At 43.4% G+C, this 17,569-nt stretch overlaps 3 protein-coding genes and 1 non-coding gene across 4 annotated transcripts; 1 reads left to right on the top strand and 3 right to left on the bottom strand.

The window, feature by feature from the left end:
- Window positions 1-73, bottom strand: TRNAF-GAA (transfer RNA phenylalanine (anticodon GAA)). Its single transcript has one exon. It is a non-coding gene; the product is annotated as a tRNA-Phe (tRNA).
- Window positions 74-821: 748 nt separating this feature from the next.
- Window positions 822-1,891, bottom strand: LOC4336452 (transcription factor TCP21). Its single transcript, XM_015780291.3, has one exon. It carries the CDS (start codon window positions 1,841-1,843, stop codon window positions 1,223-1,225), a length of 621 nt encoding a protein of 206 aa, XP_015635777.1. The 5' UTR covers window positions 1,844-1,891; the 3' UTR covers window positions 822-1,222.
- Window positions 1,892-4,773: 2,882 nt separating this feature from the next.
- On the bottom strand, window positions 4,774-12,973 carry LOC4336451 (probable sphingolipid transporter spinster homolog 2). The gene is made up of 15 exons (XM_015780288.2): window positions 12,135-12,973; window positions 10,957-11,085; window positions 10,619-10,720; window positions 10,255-10,359; window positions 10,071-10,146; window positions 9,429-9,503; window positions 9,200-9,302; window positions 8,932-9,061; window positions 8,577-8,674; window positions 7,944-8,020; window positions 7,565-7,678; window positions 6,837-6,956; window positions 6,279-6,407; window positions 5,916-5,994; window positions 4,774-5,183 (listed from the first exon to the last, which is right to left on the bottom strand). Exons 1-15 carry the CDS (start codon window positions 12,473-12,475, stop codon window positions 5,065-5,067), a joined length of 1,797 nt encoding a protein of 598 aa, XP_015635774.1. The 5' UTR covers window positions 12,476-12,973; the 3' UTR covers window positions 4,774-5,064.
- Window positions 12,974-15,640: 2,667 nt separating this feature from the next.
- Window positions 15,641-16,606, top strand: LOC107277663 (nicotinamidase 2). Its single transcript, XM_015780292.3, has one exon. The coding sequence runs from the start codon at window positions 15,715-15,717 to the stop codon at window positions 16,330-16,332; it is 618 nt and encodes a 205-aa protein (XP_015635778.1). The 5' UTR covers window positions 15,641-15,714; the 3' UTR covers window positions 16,333-16,606.
- Window positions 16,607-17,569: the final 963 nt, after the last annotated feature.

Here is a 17,569-nt window from a genome sequence, read left to right as displayed (position 1 = left end):
TGCGGTGAGCGTGGATCGAACACGCGACCTTCAGATCTTCAGTCTGACGCTCTCCCAGCTGAGCTATCCCCGCTTTTACCATCCATTTTAACTAATTTGAACTGACACTCAATTTTCATGGTTCACCCTCCATCGACACGTACACTGGAGACTGGAGTAACAGTAACCCCATGAGTAGCATACTCTTGAATGCCAAATATTCTGCACTTTACAGTGACAGCAACAGTTCAAGAATTCTGCGAGCATTGCATAGTGAGTAAACCATATCGGTGTGCAGAAGAATGCATGTAAACATGGTCCTAACTCCTAAGGTAGGGCGCCTTTACAGCCCAAATGGCCTACAGCTTGACTCGAATTATGGCCAGAGGAACAGCCTGAACCTTTCTCAGGGGCAAAGTGGCAGCGGCCGTGACAGAGCAGGGCAGGGACGCTGCAGCTTTTGCCCCAGTGCAGAGATAAAAGCAATTCACTGAAATTTTGTGAAGATCTTGTTCATGGAGATAGTAACAGCATATGGATCATATCGAGGAGAGGATAAAAGCCCCCCGCGTCGTGATCATTGGTTTGCAGGAAAGTGCAGTCTGGGATGAAATAGTGCAACCATTGGACGTTTCATCATTGTTTGGCAGTTGGGTCAGCAGCTGTGCCTTTCTTCTCAAAACATCAAGAGAGCAAACTGCGCTTAAACGCTTTCCACTCTCCATGACTTGCAATGCAAATCACAATTTCACAACATCAGGCTAGTCACACAGGAATAACATACCACCACCGTGTTAGACCACTAATAGACCAGTTGCCATAGCAACAGTGACATGACAATATTGCTAAAAGGTTGTGTACTGATTACTGAACCAAACACCATCGTCATGTCACAGATGACAGAACCATGGCAACGGCACACACACACACTGCTAGAAAGGACAGACAATTAATCGCAATTTCACAAACCCAAGAATCCAAAAGACTTGGTATCTACAATTGCTGCCTCTGATGATCTATCTGATCACATTCTTGATTCTTCACCAGCTACTTACTAGTATTCTCCGGCCTAAAATCAAGCAAATTCACACAAAATTCACCCATGGAAACACCAGCGGAAATGGGAAATTAAGTACGGCAAGCCATACACACAAGACAAAGCAAGACTAGCTCCAAGTACAAATCAACCCCGCGCGCGCATGCAATCACGTCGCAAATTGAGCTGCATAGCTGCGGCGCGCGATCACCGGGACTCCTCCTGTGCTGGCCGTCTCGTGGCGGCGCCGGAGAGCGCGGAGAGTAGGTTGAGGTGGTGGACCTGCGCCACCGACGACGCGTACGCCTGCGCCTCCTGCGACGGCGAGACGAGGGCACCCCACGACGACACGGCGGGCCGCGGCTGTTGCTGCAGCGCCTCCCAGAACGTCGGCGCCTCGTGGTCCTCCTGGCGCGGGCGCTTGCCGAGGAGGAAGGAGGAGGAGGCGGTGGAGGGGGCGGACGAGCAGGAGAAGACGGCCGGGGTGGTGCCGGAGCCGGTGGCGGCGAGGATGGACGGCTCGGCCTGCCGGAGCAGCCACTCGATGGTCTGGCCGTCGGACTTGAGCCCCAGCTCGCGGGTGAGCTGGAACACGCGCGCCGCGCAGACGATCGGCATGCGCACGCGCCGGCCGCGCCCGTTCACCTTGCTGTGCCGGTCCTTGCCGCCCTGCGTCGCCGCCGCCTTTCGGGGAGCTGGGAGCACGGCGTCCACGAGCGCCGCCGTGAACGGCATTGTGATCTGCTGGGACGACGGTGGCAGCGCCGCCGGCGTTGGCATTGCCATGGGCCGGTAGACCTGGAAGGTGGCGGCGTCGCGGGAGGCCATGGCTTTCCGTGCGAATTGAACACTGAACAGGTAGCTAGGGTCTTGTTCTCTAGGCCCCTTCCCCCTTGGGGTTATATATTTATAAATGGACTTTGAATATTAAGTTGCATTTTAATTCTTCTAAGTGTGTAAAAAATGTTCTGCTGGTAGTTTGTATGGTTTCACTAGTTATATTTATGGCCCCATAATTGCTACACGACGATAGCATTTTTTCCCCCCGAAGGAATGTAATCCGATAAGCATATTCTGTAATCGACTGATGTCTCGAGTTTTGTAGTATTATTATTATTATTATTATTATTATTATTATTATTATTATTATTATTATTATTATTATTATTATTATTATTATTATTATTATTATTATGTCTCGAGTAGTAAAAAGAATGTAGACAGATAAAAAATGTATTTATGAAAATAATAGTAAGAATTGTATACTCAAATATAATTCTATTTTTGAAATCTAGTTCCACGCAAAATTAAAAATTATGCTAATTTTAATCATTACATCTAGTCTCTGCACATATCCAAATGAAAATTATTAATCAATCAGTCTAGATAGTAAAAAGGTCTGGCAACTATAAAAAAAAGGGGGGGGGGGTTAAATAGTTTGTTTGCCCGTATACTACACTTGGGAGCCTACGAGTTTCTTTACCTCTGGATTTACTTTGAAGAACAAAATACTGGAATTTTTTGTGCCTCTTTATTTATTCCAGCTTGACACACAATCTGAATGATGAATAACCCAGCCTTCCGGTCTTCCAGAGATTCTTGCAATTATTGGGAAGGAAATACTCCTAGATGCAGATGATTAACTTTAGATTTTTTTTTTCCTCTAGAGTATACCCAGGACAGCAGCAGCATTGCAGGGACAGGCATGCAGTTCTGTACTGTAGCAGTAGTGCAGCACTGTGAGCATAGGGGGGCAGGGCACATGGGGAGCTTTCACTTTGATGGAGCCCGTGGCCTGTAGGTTTTCACTTTGCTGGAGCTGTAGGCTCATGAGCAGTGCTTCCATCTTTCAGTCGTTCACCGCTACCCCCCTACAAGACTTGCAAGAGGGCTCTTCTGGATCGAGCGATTTCCATATGAATTGAAAATGGAGGATCTTTTCCTTTAGAGGTTACTTGGATTGTAGGATTTGAAGTTGAACATTTCCTCGGAATACATTCCTAAGCCTCAATTTCATAGGAATTTAAACATGAGGTCTAACCTCATGGGTTTTTTTTTTCCTTTTAGAATTCTCATGCATTCTCTTTCTTTCTCTCTATACTCTTACTCAATATAAGTACGTAGTAATATATATTTTTCTTGTGAGCCATCCAAACACATGTTTTGAGTACTTCGTGTGTTTTTGTTTCTTGTGCGATTAAACATGTTATGGCACTTCAATCCTACGTTTATTTATTCATGTATTTTTAGATTCTTGCGTTTCAAATGAGCTTAAAAGAAGAGCTGTAACAAAATTATGGTATTAGTATTCAATGGGATAGATAGGTAATCCATGGGTACAAAAAACATAAAGTTCTTGGGACGATGAGGTTGAGAAGCAAGGATCAAGGAACGTAGTACGCTATTTGCTAGAGGCTTTTACAAGTTCCTGTTTTCCTAGGACGGGGATGATGTTCCCGCGTAGAGGAACGCTGTCTTTGACCTGTTTTCCTGTGACTGCATAATATTACTCCGTATGATTTTATGTTTTTAAACTTTTGATGCATATGAGTGCAGCACCTGTTGACTCTCGTAGTCTTTGTTGGTCTTCTTCTTCCTCTTTTCTTTTTTTCTATATAACAGTGCTTTACAAAATAGAAACGTCGTACTCCTCATTTGTGTATAAAAGTTTATTTATTTTAGAGCGGAGGAAGCAACATGTAGCATGACATAAGAATTAACTGTCCTTTTTTTTATCAACTTTTCCTAGCCATTTGAGTTGTGTTTTCTTTTAAAATGATGTATGCCCAGTGAAACAAAATAACTGCACCTGCATTTCCCCGCCTCCCATTTTCACCGTTTGCGTTGGTTCAGAGGTCAGTTGAGTTCAGGACTAGATAGGATAGGCTCTGATGTACTAATGCAACAACCATGAACAAGGATTGCATGGATGCCATGGATGCTACTCCAGTCTCCAGCTAAGCTTGTAGACGGCGACCAAGCTACAGGCACGTCATTTTCGCTCAAAAAGCCAGAACTGATACACAGCGCGATCGAGACTCGAGAGCGTTTGTTAAAGTCGTTTTCAAGCAAAAGGCCACGCTAAGCATGCAGCAAACGGTGAGATACCTGTCCCCCCCAGAGGTTAGCTTTGCGGATGCTGAATTGCTGATATGTGTAGCAGAGTGAACCTGTGATTGTGTACGTTGTACGTACTCTAGATGGGGTAGTATGTCAAGTAAGCAACTTGATCATTGTTGGGTCCCGGAAGAAGAAGAAGAAGAAGAGGGAGAGGAAAAAAAAAAGGATCACCGGGAGGATTGACGATTCGCCGTTCGCTTGATGCGACCTGTTTCAGACTTTCAGTAGCGCCCAGCCTGGACCACCTGGGGTGGCTCTGCGTCGTGTCCATGCAAACGCCCTTGTGTTGTGTAGGGTAAACGCCACATCCTAGCCAGGAATTGACAGTGGGTTTTATTCCAGTGACCTACCAGATGTACTACTAGGCCATGGTTGGATAGTTTGATTGCCTAATACGCATCTTTATTCGCTTTCTTTTAGATAATAATGTGACTAAAACATCCTAGTAGATCAGTAGATGCAGTTGTAGATCTTGAAAGTGGTGCAAAAATGGCCTGTCAATTTGGCTCGATAGAAACAATTACTGGATTATTTTCTTTTCCGGTGGAGGACAGAAGGAAAAACATGCACCTTTTGGGTTCAACACACCCCGCATAGTGTAGTACACATTTTTGAGTTTTCGTACAAGAACTCGCATATAGGAGGAAGATATAAATTGTGCTTCGTATGATTCTAATCAACCAGGTTACAGCATAACACTGTTGTCACCAGAAACCAAGTAGTTCTGATACTCTGTTGCTTGTATCTGTGGTCTGTACACAAAAAGAAAAGAAAAATCACAAAGCAAAAGATTCTGCTTTCTTCTATATTTACAGGTACAGCCGATACACATGCAAATTTGCATTTCACATGTTCCTGGCGTGATGGACATAATCCGGCCAAGAGTAATCTACAAGAGAAAAACACGGATTTAATGATTGCGCAGATTACTAAGATGCCCGTGCCTCTTCGTTTTCATCGAGCAATGGCCTGAGGTTTGATCTCTCGACGGCAGGGACATCATGCTCACTCTGTTCGTTGAAACGATCAACGCTACGGACAAATATGCCTGCAAGACAACATCTCAACTCAGTGCAAACAGAGAAATATTACATCCACACCACAACGCACTACTAGTCTTCTATCCGCATCGATGACAACCGACAGAAACCGCCTGAAATGTTTCTATGCTAAATTTCATTTTAGTAATATACCAGCAAAAATATCTGTACGTTATTACATAATTTAAAGAAACATATTGGCTTAATTTTAGAATTAATTAGCAGTTTTTGGTTTCAATATTGTGTGTTCCAAAGTCTATACGTGACTTCTACTGTTCTATATTATGTTTGGTTTGGAGTGGCATGCCAGAATTTTGGGTATGTTTGGTTTGGAGTGGTATGTCAGAATTTTGGGGAGTTGGTGGTGGGGTGATTATAAATTCACCACTCACCACCAGCACACCCTTTCAAAGGAATATAGATATTATTTTAGATAATGGATTAAAATCTGGCCTCTACATCCAAAATACAGCCAAACAACTAACAGAAGTACTTACACTCACACCCTTACAAACATGTTTGACACAACAAACAACTCACCACGAGCACTTAGGCTTCCCAAATTAGCTTGGTTCTGTCTTTTTTCTGTTTGGATGTGGTTAAAGGAGTATAGATATGGCATGTGATAGTGGCAGATTTACAATTGTTACAGGGAATAATAGACAACAGAAAAGAAATTGGGCCTGCGGGGTTGTAAACCTGTAACAAGACGTTATAATTGTTGTGCTAAGAGAACGTACCAATAAACCAAAATATAGCTGCAATGAAGAGGATAGATGTCAAGGTAAGAGCTGTCGATCTCCAGTTATGGATTTTGTCCTGCATTCAACAAGTTCAAGCAGTAAAACCATGAGCTTTGAACACGATGAATACCCAAATTAACTGTCATCTAGGAGGTATTGGATGCAATTCAGTGTCATAACGCATCGCACATAGCAAGAATCTATGTACTACAAAGATTTGTGCAACATAATATGTGCACTACAAGGGCCAGTCTCATCTAAAATGAACAAATGGATTTATTCATGGGAAATTCGGCAATTAGACAATTATTCAATATTCAAAATTACAAATTTAGTGTGAACAAACACAAACAACATTACCTGAAGAAGCCCAACAAGAGGTGAAGAAGGCACATCACCAAATATATGGATTGCAACAGTTGACATAGCCATTGATAATGGCCGCAAACTTGGTTTTACACAATGAAGGCATACATAGTTTACTGGGGCCTACAAGTTACAACAATCAAAAGAAATTAATTAGATATGCATATCAGGATGAGAAAAATCAATATATACTCCCTCCGTTCCCATTGACCAGCACTGTTTAAACTTTGACTGCTAATAATTTTGAAATGGTTACCCTAGGATAAACAAAAGTTGGTGCTTATATTAGGGATGTAACACTTCAACAATATGGCATCATTTCAAGTCTTTATGATATTTTTAAATAAGACGAGCAGTCAAAATTTAAATATGAAATGTCTGGTGCCATATATAAAGGAACGGATGGAGTACTTAATAAAGTGCTGAAAAACTTTTCTTTGGCATCTAACCATACAGAAACCAGAGTTGCTGTCATGCAGAGACCTTTCAATACAAAACAAGTTAATAAAATCCGAAATTTGATGAAATAGTGAAGTGAAAGAAGTAACCAACCTGAGTTGCAAAGACCAAAAGCTCTCCTACTGAAAAGAAGGGTATGAATCCATAAAGGCTCTTGAAACAAAAGGCACCAAAACAAAATATTGCTCCAAGAAAAGTTGCACCAGAAAGAAGCTGCAAGAAAACAATTTTGTGAACTGAAGCAAGCAAATAAGTTGCACAAGAAACAACTTCCTTTGACTTCATTACTCCGCACTTATATATATACTTTGCATATATTGCATCATAGAATGCTTGCAGTCAAAATGTATAAACTTTGTCAAAAGGTCTACGAACATATGGATGCAAAAAAATAGTTATTAAAAATGGTTTCAGAAAATTGCATTTCTACAACTTCATTAAAATATATGGAAACAAAATTTGGTGTTCAAAGTAGAATCTAGATGGCCTCTAAAATTAAAGAAAAATACATTTTTTGCATCGTATGGAGGCAATGGTAACTACTACCTCCGTTTCAGGTTATAAGACTTTCTAGCATTGCCCACATTCATATAGATGTTAATGAATCTAGGCATATATGTATGCCTAGATTCATTAACATATATATGAATATGGGCAATGCTAGAAAGTCTTATAATATGAAACGGAGGAAGTACATGTTATCTTACAAAATCTTTAATTGGCAAACATATTTTTAATCAAACAAAATCTGGTTCTTTTTCAACATAATATGTCCAAAACTAAGTGCAGATAATTAATTACTTTGAAAAGTCACCTCTTACCTTGAAAGCATTAGATATTGTTGAGTCTATCTTGTCAAGAATGAAACCCCCTGAAAGAGTCCCAAATATTCCACAGACAATTGTTATTCCACCAAACATTATATCTGCACTCGCCTGGTGTGACAAAGTTCAACAAGAAAGGTTAACCAATGAAACAAGAATGTATTAAAGATATTCCAAATATCTGCAGTTAGATGTATGCTACACTACACTAGAGCTTCATATAAACACCAAACAGAATGATTTTTCATGCAAGAAAATCCGTGCAAAGCTACAAAACCAAATCCACTGAAAAGAGGTAAGCGCATAAAAAAAATGGTTAAATAGCCATATGTAAAAGGCATATGTCCCTGCGCATCAGTAAGCGAATAGGAGGTACCATATTGTAGATATCCTGACCAGCCTTAGGGCCCCAGTAGGAATAGGCACCAATGACAAAGTTGTAAGAGATGTAACCTGTGGAACAGCACAGGGAAATGAACTCCAGTCCCAAATAGTAGAATCTACCAGATATAATAATTTAAATATGACTCTTTTTAGCAGTATGAACTCAAACATCAAGTTTTGATCAGGAAATATCTATAACTAAGCTTCATTTTGAAGTGATATACCATCTGAAAACCATATTGTCCTCAAATTGTGAAAATTGCTTCTTGCAAGATTATGTTGCAAAATGAGGATATTAGTACCAATTTATAGTGATTTTGGTGTGAATCTGCCTCAAGATCAATACGACAAGTTTGTTTACCCTACTACTATTCCCTTTTTTTTAGAGAGAGAGCACATTTGAACATACACATGTCACACTAACACCATTACCCTACTGATCCAGGGTAACGATGCTATACTAAATCTTATGAAAAAAAATATTTAATGGATTGACTTAACTGAAGTGAGCAAAGAAAGCAGTTGTTTCAACTATATTTACAGAACACATATACAGGGGGGACTACAACAGATCAGCTTAATCAGAATTAAGTTCAGAAATTGCATAATGTATGAAAGATCTGACCTAAGACATTGATCACATAGACTTTCTCTTGGAGCAGTTCTTTCATATCTTTCATAAAGTGTTTGATTTCGGTTAGAACTTTCTTCCCAAAACTTGAGCTGCATGATTGAAGTGAGGAATGTTCAGAATATTATTTTCTATTAAAAGTGCATGAGCTGATAGCATTTGCAATTAACATTAAAGAACGAACACAGCATGTCACTATGTCAAACAAGTGAACACATTCCACAATTTGATTATGTTCACATGATCAACAATCAAAACTCATTTTATCAAATATCTGAAGTAATATGGTCATTAAATAAGTGAATCAACATCTGAAGTAAAACAAATATTTTAGGGAGGAGGTGCTTACATGGAGAACTTGTGTGGTAGCGTTTCTGCAAGACCATCAACTCCAATAGACGCACCCTGCTTTGTCTCATCTTGCCGCTCTGGATTGAGCATCTCACCATACTCTTTTGTCTTCACACTGTGATTAAATCCTGTTGCACAAAACGCCCGCCAAAAAGAATAAAAAGAAGGGAATAAAATCATGATAGAACCAAAGATACCGTAACAATTAATGGAGTGCTATATAAACAGTAGTGCTTTATACTCTCGTGACACAAAATAAACCACACCTTTGAGCTCTAATGGCTTTATTACAAAGCCCAGAATAACAAAAGGAAGCATCAAAATCGACTCTCCCCAGAAAGCAGCACGCCAGTGCAGACTATTTCCAACCTGATGTGATTTTGAATAGAAGAGGGCATGAGGTAAGTTAATATCGAAAATGCAATTGTTACTCAAAACTGCTTAACTTGACAACTAAAAAAATAGAAGAAAGATCATGTGTAGCATAAGACTTACCAAACCACCATAAACATAGCCAACCGCTATTCCAGTGGGTATACACATGTAGAACATAGCAAGCCATGCTGTTTTCTGGTAACATAGGAGTAGCAAGTAAGTTCCTGGTTGACACTAGAGACTAGACATGAAAACAAGTACAATTAAAAACAGAACCTCCAAGTAATATGCATAGCTAGCTGGATGTATTCAAGAGCAATTTAATGCTGATTCAACATCTATTAGCAACCAGTAAAGAGTTCTCAGAACTGCTAGCCAGACAAATGCTATATTACAGTGCTCCGTTGTAGCTCACAGTCTGATGATACCTATGTGCCGTACAGGTCATTTTAACAAAGGATATCTGGAAGGGACCCTTCGAAATTAAGCCTAGATTACACAGGTGTGATAATTGGTTCATCTGGTATAAATATACAATGATCTGGAGTAAAATCATGTGTATCCTTGACTACATAGTAAACATATATATCTTAACTGATAGATATTGTACTTGTATGCCTGAAGATGTAGATTGTTTCCCAGAAGAATATAAGCGTATATTGAGCACAGAAACAATACTGTGTAAAAATAAGATTTGTTTGAACATAATATATCAGCTCAGTGCAGAGAAAGATTGTAAAGGCATTCTAAGAATGACAGAACCTGTGCTGCTGGAGCATTATCATCAATGAATGGAGCTGCAAGACTTATAAATGATGCTTCACCAACACCAACTAACCTAAGTAACAATAATTGGAGAATTGTTCGTGTCATTATCAGAGTAAGATTTATTTTAAGTAACAGATCTGAAACATGAATTGATTATTCACAATGACAAGGTACTTACATGCGGCATATAGTAATTGACCAGAAATCAAATGAGCACCCACAACCAGCTGTTGCAATAGTCCAGACTAATAATCCAACACCAATAAGCCTGAAAGGATTGTGTCTGAAAGAAGGGGAACAAACTATCATGCGTCAGAACATTACACTATAAAAGGTTTGATGTTTCAGAAACCTATGTTAGCCTCCAGCAGAACGTGAAGTATGAATGTTTCTATATTCCTTAATCTGACAATCTGTAGCATTAGCATATATTGTTCTTTGAAAAGCAGTTGCCCATCTTTAATATTTTCTTCTTGTGGATTGAGCACCAATAACAGGATAATGTACCACATATCGAAAATTGGAATTAATAGGAAACTAACATTTTTGCCAATGATGCAAATATGGGCGAAGCAATCAACAACCCAACCATAAATGCTGATGATAGCACACCATCTTCAAAATTGTTCAGATTGAAATCACCCCTGTATCAGCATGGTAAGGGCATTCAGGAGTAAACTCAAAAATTGATAAATCAGTGATGACTTATAATGAATTTATTGCAAAAAAGAAATTCAGTGTGAATATATATAACAACATAAAAAGGTTAAAAAGAATGAGAGTGTTTGTCCTGATCTGTTCTCTCATTCCATGAGATACAATGAGTCTGACATACAGCAATCTAAAAAAAAAACTGTATGGAATTTCCACTGGGACTTACTGAATTCCAGAACCTGATGTGCATGTGCCACCAGTACAACTTTGGCGGCTACCATTCACACCATTACTTGCTATTGCACCCCGGTCAACATAGTTTAGCATGTTGATGAGGCAGAACATCACAAGTAATCTGCAGCAATATAAACTAATCAACCCAAAGAAGGGATAAATAGATAGAGTTCTCAATTACAATAAAGAAAACATAACTATCAAATACACAAACACCAGATGTCCACTGACTACACAAACAGCTGTTCTGAAGACAATACCACATAACATGAAAATATTGGCTAAATTCAAATAGAAAGTAAAATTCAGAGGCATAACGAGCACAGGATGTACTGAGCAATCTGCATTGAAACCACAATCTTCATCTGAACTCGATACCTACACGAGGTTCGACTTCAGAGTTCGGAATTATTGCAGTGAAACACTATCATTCCTACTCCATCTTGTCCAAACGCAGATGAGAGAGATCTAGAGCTAAAATCCAGAGGGATAATAAGCACAGGAAAGCAGAAGATGTACAAACAGGATCAGCTGGGGCCATGTAGCAGATTTCATGAACTCTCAAGCTTATCTCTCCAACATTGAAGTGCACAGCTCAGTCGGCACCAAAATACAACACGCGAGGCCAGACCAATCTCCTTTCCAATTCCAATGCCATGAAAATTAACTTAGCTTATCCCACAAAAATGCCGTCTGAAAACCAAAAAAATGCACCTCGAATTGCATCAAGCCAACACCAAACTTGTACCTAACGCAGATCCATTTTACACAAAAGAAAACTAACGAGGAGAAACATACAAATTCTAAAACTCCAGGTCACGAATGGAACAGCCAATACGCATCAGAGATGATTTGCTATCAAGCAACTAAATGGCAACCTCCGCTGGCCTGCTCCTATTTACATTCACACTACAAATTGGCATCGCCAAAAGCTCCAATTCATATAGACGCATATCAGCTACTCGATATCCCGCAATCATCTGCACCAGTGCGGCAGGTTTGAGCAATCGAGCTCACGATAACTCGAACTCCCCAAGCAAAACAATCAAATCGCCCAAATTCGGATCAAACAGTCCACGAGGTGCGCAAACCCCGTGCAACCAAGCAATTCAAACCCACCTCCACCCGCAAAATCAATGATCCCGAGCCCAATCGCGCTAAGCACCTTACCTCTTAGGGGTGAACCACGAGGGCTTCTCGTCCGCGGCCCCGCTGGTGCTGGCGTCCAGGCCGCCCGCCTCGACGTCCCGCGCCACGGTGACCGCCATGGCCTGCAACCCCGTCGCCGCCGCCGCTGCCTCCTGCTTGCACTCAGCAGCCGCCGCCGCCGCCGCCGCCGCCAACAAGGACTCCCGCTTAGCCGCCTCCTCGCCGGGGGTCACCGCCGGGGCTGCTCCAGCTGCAGCCGCGGGCGGAGGAGCGGCGGAGTCGTCGCCGACGGGGGCTCCCACAACCACCACAGCAACTCGCGCGCCGTCGGAGCCTTGGGCCACTTCTTCCGATCCGCCCATATAATAAAAACTATGCGCCAATTTGACTTCTTCTCGGTTTAAACCACCACGCTGAACCAGAACCAGAACCAGCGCCGCACCAGGATCCAAAATATCTCATGGGCTATTACTACTACTACTACAACAGAACAACACAATTCCCTCCCGCAACAACGGAGAAAACCAACGGGGGAACGGATAAAATCGCGGGGGAATGAATATTCGGTGGAGCAGCAACGGTGGTTAGCAATCAAAGCGGCGACGCACGCGCGCAAGCAAGCAAGCACGCACGCGGCCTTCCTCCTCCTCTCCTCTTCCTTCCCTTCCCGCCCGCCGTTGGTTTGGCCGGTAGGTAGGGCAAGCCAAGCCAAGCCAAGGCGAAGGCGAGCGCGACGCGAGAGAGAGGAAGTCTAGGGGAGCACGAATGCTGCTGCTGCTGCAGCTGCTGGGTGGTGGGAGATTCGGGCGGCTGGCCGGACTAGCTACCACGGCAAGGCTCCGGCCGCTGTGTGGTGGACTGGTGGTGGACGAAAGGGACAGGCGGTAGTGGAGGCGTGGGGGTGGGGCGCGCGGACCATGGGTGGACCATGTCCATGGACTGGTTTTTTATCTGGACTTTGGTAGTATATCTCTCCCTAAATCCATTTGCTTTTGTACCTGTACCGGTCGCTTTGACGCTGCTTTGGAAACGCTTTGATTCTTGTGCCGGGTACAGCTCCCGTCTGTCAAATCAATGCATGTGTTTGCTTTGTTACGGTGTTAAAGTAAAAAAAAGGTTTAAATCAGGTTTGTTTGAATCGTTTGATGATTTTTCTCTAATTGCCGCTGGTTATAAACTCGGTTTATGCTTTGGTGGGACCGGCCGGCAAAGGTATCTGTCGTGGTGGGGCACGCATGGGACAGCCTCTCCTCTCCTCTCTCTCTCTCTCTCTCTCTCTCTCTCTCTCTCTCTCTCTCTCTATGCTGATCTTTTTCTATTGCTGATTGCTCCCTCCCCGCCGGGTATTATTTACGTGTGAGCTTGGACCAACGACAGACGAAGATTTGCTGTTCGGGGAGGGCACAGTATATAGTTAGCCCCATCCTTACTCATCACCGGGATCTTCTGCGCCACGCCTAAGTTCGAAGGAGCTTAGCGAACCGCTAACCCAGCTGAGCTCTCTCACAGTCTCACCGAGTCACGCCTACCTAAGCAAACCTGCTCCTATCTTGGAGTATACTTAACCATGTTGCTTTTGATTCGTTAACCTAACCGAATTCGAGGTTGACAAAATGCTTGATGTGATGCGGCTTTTGGTTTGTTGACCTAACCGAATTCGTGGTTGACAAAATGCCCTGATGTGATGGTGGCCTGATGGTTCGGAAAACCGATCTAGTACTACGGCACAGTAGGTTGGAGTATCCATCAATCCAATACAAGTACTCCAGTACGTCTACGCAGGCTGCGGGCACCAGTATGTACTTATGTACGTTTTCGCACCGGTGCGGTGTTTGCAGGTTTTGTTTTGACAGTACTTTTTAACTTTCTCCCGCCAGTAATCTTCTCTCTGACACGCCTCTTCTGCATATACTCCCTCCCTCTCACAATATAAGGGATTTTAAGATTTTGTTTGCAACGTTTGATCACTCGTCTTATTCAATTTTTTTTGCTAATATAAAAAACAAAAAGTTGTGCTTAAAGTACTGTAGATAATAAAGTAAGTCACAAATAAAATAAATAATAATTTTAAAATTTTTTGAATAAGACGAAAGGTCAAACGTTATAAGCAAAAACTCAAAATCACTTATATTATGAGACGGAGAGAGTAGTATTTCGTCGTTCACTTTGTTCTTGTGTTGCGACTAGTTGGAGCTTGGCCGTGGCATCACTCACTGTTGGTACAATTTGCAAACATTATTGTACGGGGGAGACAGTGCTAGCTGGAACATTTATCGAATCAATGGTGTGGGGACTGCGAAGTCATGAGGTGATGAGAACACACAGAGTATACTCCAGCTAGTATATACACGATCGAGCTTATCTCTCGAAGATGCTACTACTAATTGTATAACAGAAGATAGGACAGCACAAAATACAAAATGTACGTCGGATGGATGATTAAGGAAGAAAATTGAGTACACTTCTAAAGGAGCTTCAGCAACCAGTAGTGTTCCGATGAGAAAAAAAAAGGTGTGACAGAATTCAGAGGCCTGATGATAGAAGACGATAAACAAGCGGGCCTGGGCCAGTGTGGAAGGGGATTTGCAATTTGGCGTTGCCTCCCCGGTAGCCACCGCCGCCGCGCAGCAGGACCAGTTGGTGTTAATTTAAGGTCGCGAATGTACGTGGGCACTGCCGCACTGGGCAGGCACGCATAACGTGAAGATAGGCAACAAGTGGAGTAGCTACCGTCTCCAGGCAAAGAATCGCATTGCGTGCCGTGGGGTTGGCGGTGGCACGCAACGCAAGTTGTTACTGTTCCTATGATCCTATCTATACAACCAATGTACCACAATACAAGAAGGATTGCTATTGCTACTAACTTGTAGTATACAGCTTGAGCGAGTTTGTTTGGAGTCGTTAGTTCGTTACTCGACTTCTCTCCTTTCCTCTAGCCAAGAAAATAGATGGCGGTTGCTTATTCCTCTTTTGCAGCAGATGGCGAGAATCATCTATATGTGGGAGAAACAGCGGCAATGATCGAAACAGGCGGCGCACTCCGCAATAGAAAGCATGACATAATTCTACTTTAGTGCTACTACATTCAACGTGCCGTCTGCCTCATCCATCTAGATATCGTGATGACGATGTACATGTTGATGCCGTCTTCATTGTTTTTTCGAATGAATATCACATCTGGCCAACTTCTCTTAAAAAAAGAACTGGCCAACTTATTCACACGTTCGTATAGAAAATGGAATGGGAGGAGTGCCCCACCAACGCTGAAGTCAGACGTGGCCCGACCCAAACGAAGGTGCAGTGGGCTTCTTTGCCTTTGCTTCGTAAGGTAATGGGCTCCCGTGACATGGGCCCGTTTGGGTCTTTACTAGGCCACATCCCCATCTCGTGAGATGGGCACTCGTCGTGAGTCACTGAGTCGTGAACTCGTGACATCGGCAATTCGGCACGATCTCGCGCGTCTCGAAGCTTGTCGTAGTCTTCGCCATCTTTTTTTTTAAACCGACGTAGTCTTCGCTATCCCTTCTGTTCCAGCGATCCGATCCCCTCGCCGCAAAACTACAGGCGGAGTGCGCCCTCATCCTCGCCGCCGACTCGCAGCATGCCGCGGCCGGCCTCCTCCGCGCCGCCGCAGTCGTACACCAGGTACCGGTACGAGACGCGCCGCCGGGACCCCAACCCGCGCGCGGCGGCGCTCCTCGTCGTCGACGTGCAGGGCCACTTCGCGTCGATCGCGGCTCCGGCCATGCCGGCCCTCGCTGCCACCGTCGCGCTCTGCCGCGCCGCGGGCGCCCCGGTCGTCTACACCCGCCACGTCGACCCCGTGCCCCGCAGCGGCCCGCTCGACGAGTGGTGGCCCGGCGACCGGATCGCCGACGGCACGCCGGCCGCCGAGCTCCTCCCGGGCTCGGGCCGCCGCGAGGGCGACCTCGTGGTGGAGAAGAGCACGTACAGCGGCTTCGCCGGCACGGGGCTCGAGGAGGCGCTGCGGCGGATGGGCGTGGAGGAGGTGATCGTGACGGGCGTGATGACCAACCTGTGCTGCGAGACCACGGCGCGGGACGCGTTCGTGAGGGGGTTCCGGGTGTTCTTCTCGGCCGACGCCACCGCCACGGCGAGCCAGGACCTGCAGGAGGCGACGCTAGCCAACATGGCCTACGGATTCGCCTACGTCGTCGACTGCCAGCGGCTCGAGGCGGCATTTGGGAAGGTCAAGTGAGGAGCAAACGTGCTCTGCTGCTGCCCGTTGTGTTCTTCAGTTGTGCATAGTTCAGTACTCCATATGTCAAACATGTGCGTATGTGAATATTTTGTTTGAAACTATGCTATGGAGTTGTAGATAGTTATGTGCACATGTGAATGTTGTGTTTCAAGAGACCTATGGTTGACTATGCAGTAGTGCAGCTGTGATTAGTGATCAGATGCTATGTTGTTTGTACCATGGTCATATGAACATCGAAGTATAAATTGAAAAATGTTTGCTTTGAATAGAATATATTGATGGCCGCTATTTTAAGCTGCGGGTTGAAGCAGGGATCGCCAAATACATGACTGTCGCATTTGATGGTTTGTTGTCAAGGCTTCCTTGTGGGCATTCTGACTGAAGGTATCTTCAGAACTAGTCAGTTGTTGCATAGAGAAATTGCAACCTAATTTAAGCCAAATTTGGGCATGGTATTCACCGGAAGTCTGGAAGAGCCAAGCAAGCACACGAATTAGGGTGCATAGTTGAATCTCTACCACTGAAATGAGCATGGAGATTCATGCGTGGTAAACTGGTCGGTTCCACCTTCGGTTTCAATCGTCCAACGTTTATCGTTGTGGCGTTGTCAGCTTGTCATCACCGAATACCCCTTGTCAAATACCACCATCCATCACAGATAAGTCAGTCTCATACCTAGGCTCCTTAAGGAACGTAGGATCGTAGAGACACATGAACATTAAAAAAAAACAGGATAGAATATTATGTGTGGATAAATCTTGCATCGATTTAAAACACAAGGATTTAAACATATTGTATTTTTTTCTCCTCTTGAGGAAATACGTAGGAATTATAGAGGATTTATATCTTATAGGAAATAATTCTTTTGAGGCGTTTGTAACAAAGGATCGATCCCTCCTGATATCTTTAAAATTCTTATGGAATGGGCTATTATATTAGGAGAAATTTTTAAATAAATAAAGCATGAGGCCTCACCATCGGGGTCGCATTCGCGTCACCGTCCCCACGGTGATAAAATTTCACCGTCACTGCCCCCGTCAACCACGACGGGGCTATATTTTCTCCAGGATCCTCATGGTTACCCTGTCCCCGATGCACTTCAACAGTATATCACATCAATATTTTTCCAAAATAATCCACTCAACAAACTGTTAGGCATGGATCATAAATCAGCACACAACAGTAAATGTACATCATATCTATGGAAGACGAATATCTTGACGGAGAAGAAATG

This window comes from Oryza sativa, chromosome 4, assembly GCF_034140825.1.
Source record: "Oryza sativa Japonica Group chromosome 4, ASM3414082v1".
Lineage (NCBI taxonomy): Eukaryota > Viridiplantae > Streptophyta > Magnoliopsida > Poales > Poaceae > Oryza > Oryza sativa.
The sequence above is the reverse complement of the archived record's forward strand: the minus strand, read 5'-3'. Positions and strand labels throughout refer to the sequence as shown.

Excerpts from the sequence above, each read along its gene's own strand:
- LOC4336452 (XM_015780291.3), bottom strand. The coding sequence starts at position 1,843 with ATGGCCTCCCGCGACGCCGCCACCTTCCAGGTCTACCGGCCCATGGCA.
- LOC4336451 (XM_015780288.2), bottom strand. The coding sequence starts at position 12,475 with ATGGGCGGATCGGAAGAAGTGGCCCAAGGCTCCGACGGCGCGCGAGTT. Across the intron at positions 9,303-9,428 it reads GCTATGTTTATGGTGGTTTG|GTTGGAAATAGTCTGCACTG; the intron begins GTAAGTCTTATG and ends AAATCACATCAG. Across the intron at positions 6,408-6,836 it reads TTTTGGTCTTTGCAACTCAG|GCCCCAGTAAACTATGTATG; the intron begins GTTGGTTACTTC and ends TGTAACTTGTAG.
- LOC107277663 (XM_015780292.3), top strand. The coding sequence starts at position 15,715 with ATGCCGCGGCCGGCCTCCTCCGCGCCGCCGCAGTCGTACACCAGGTAC.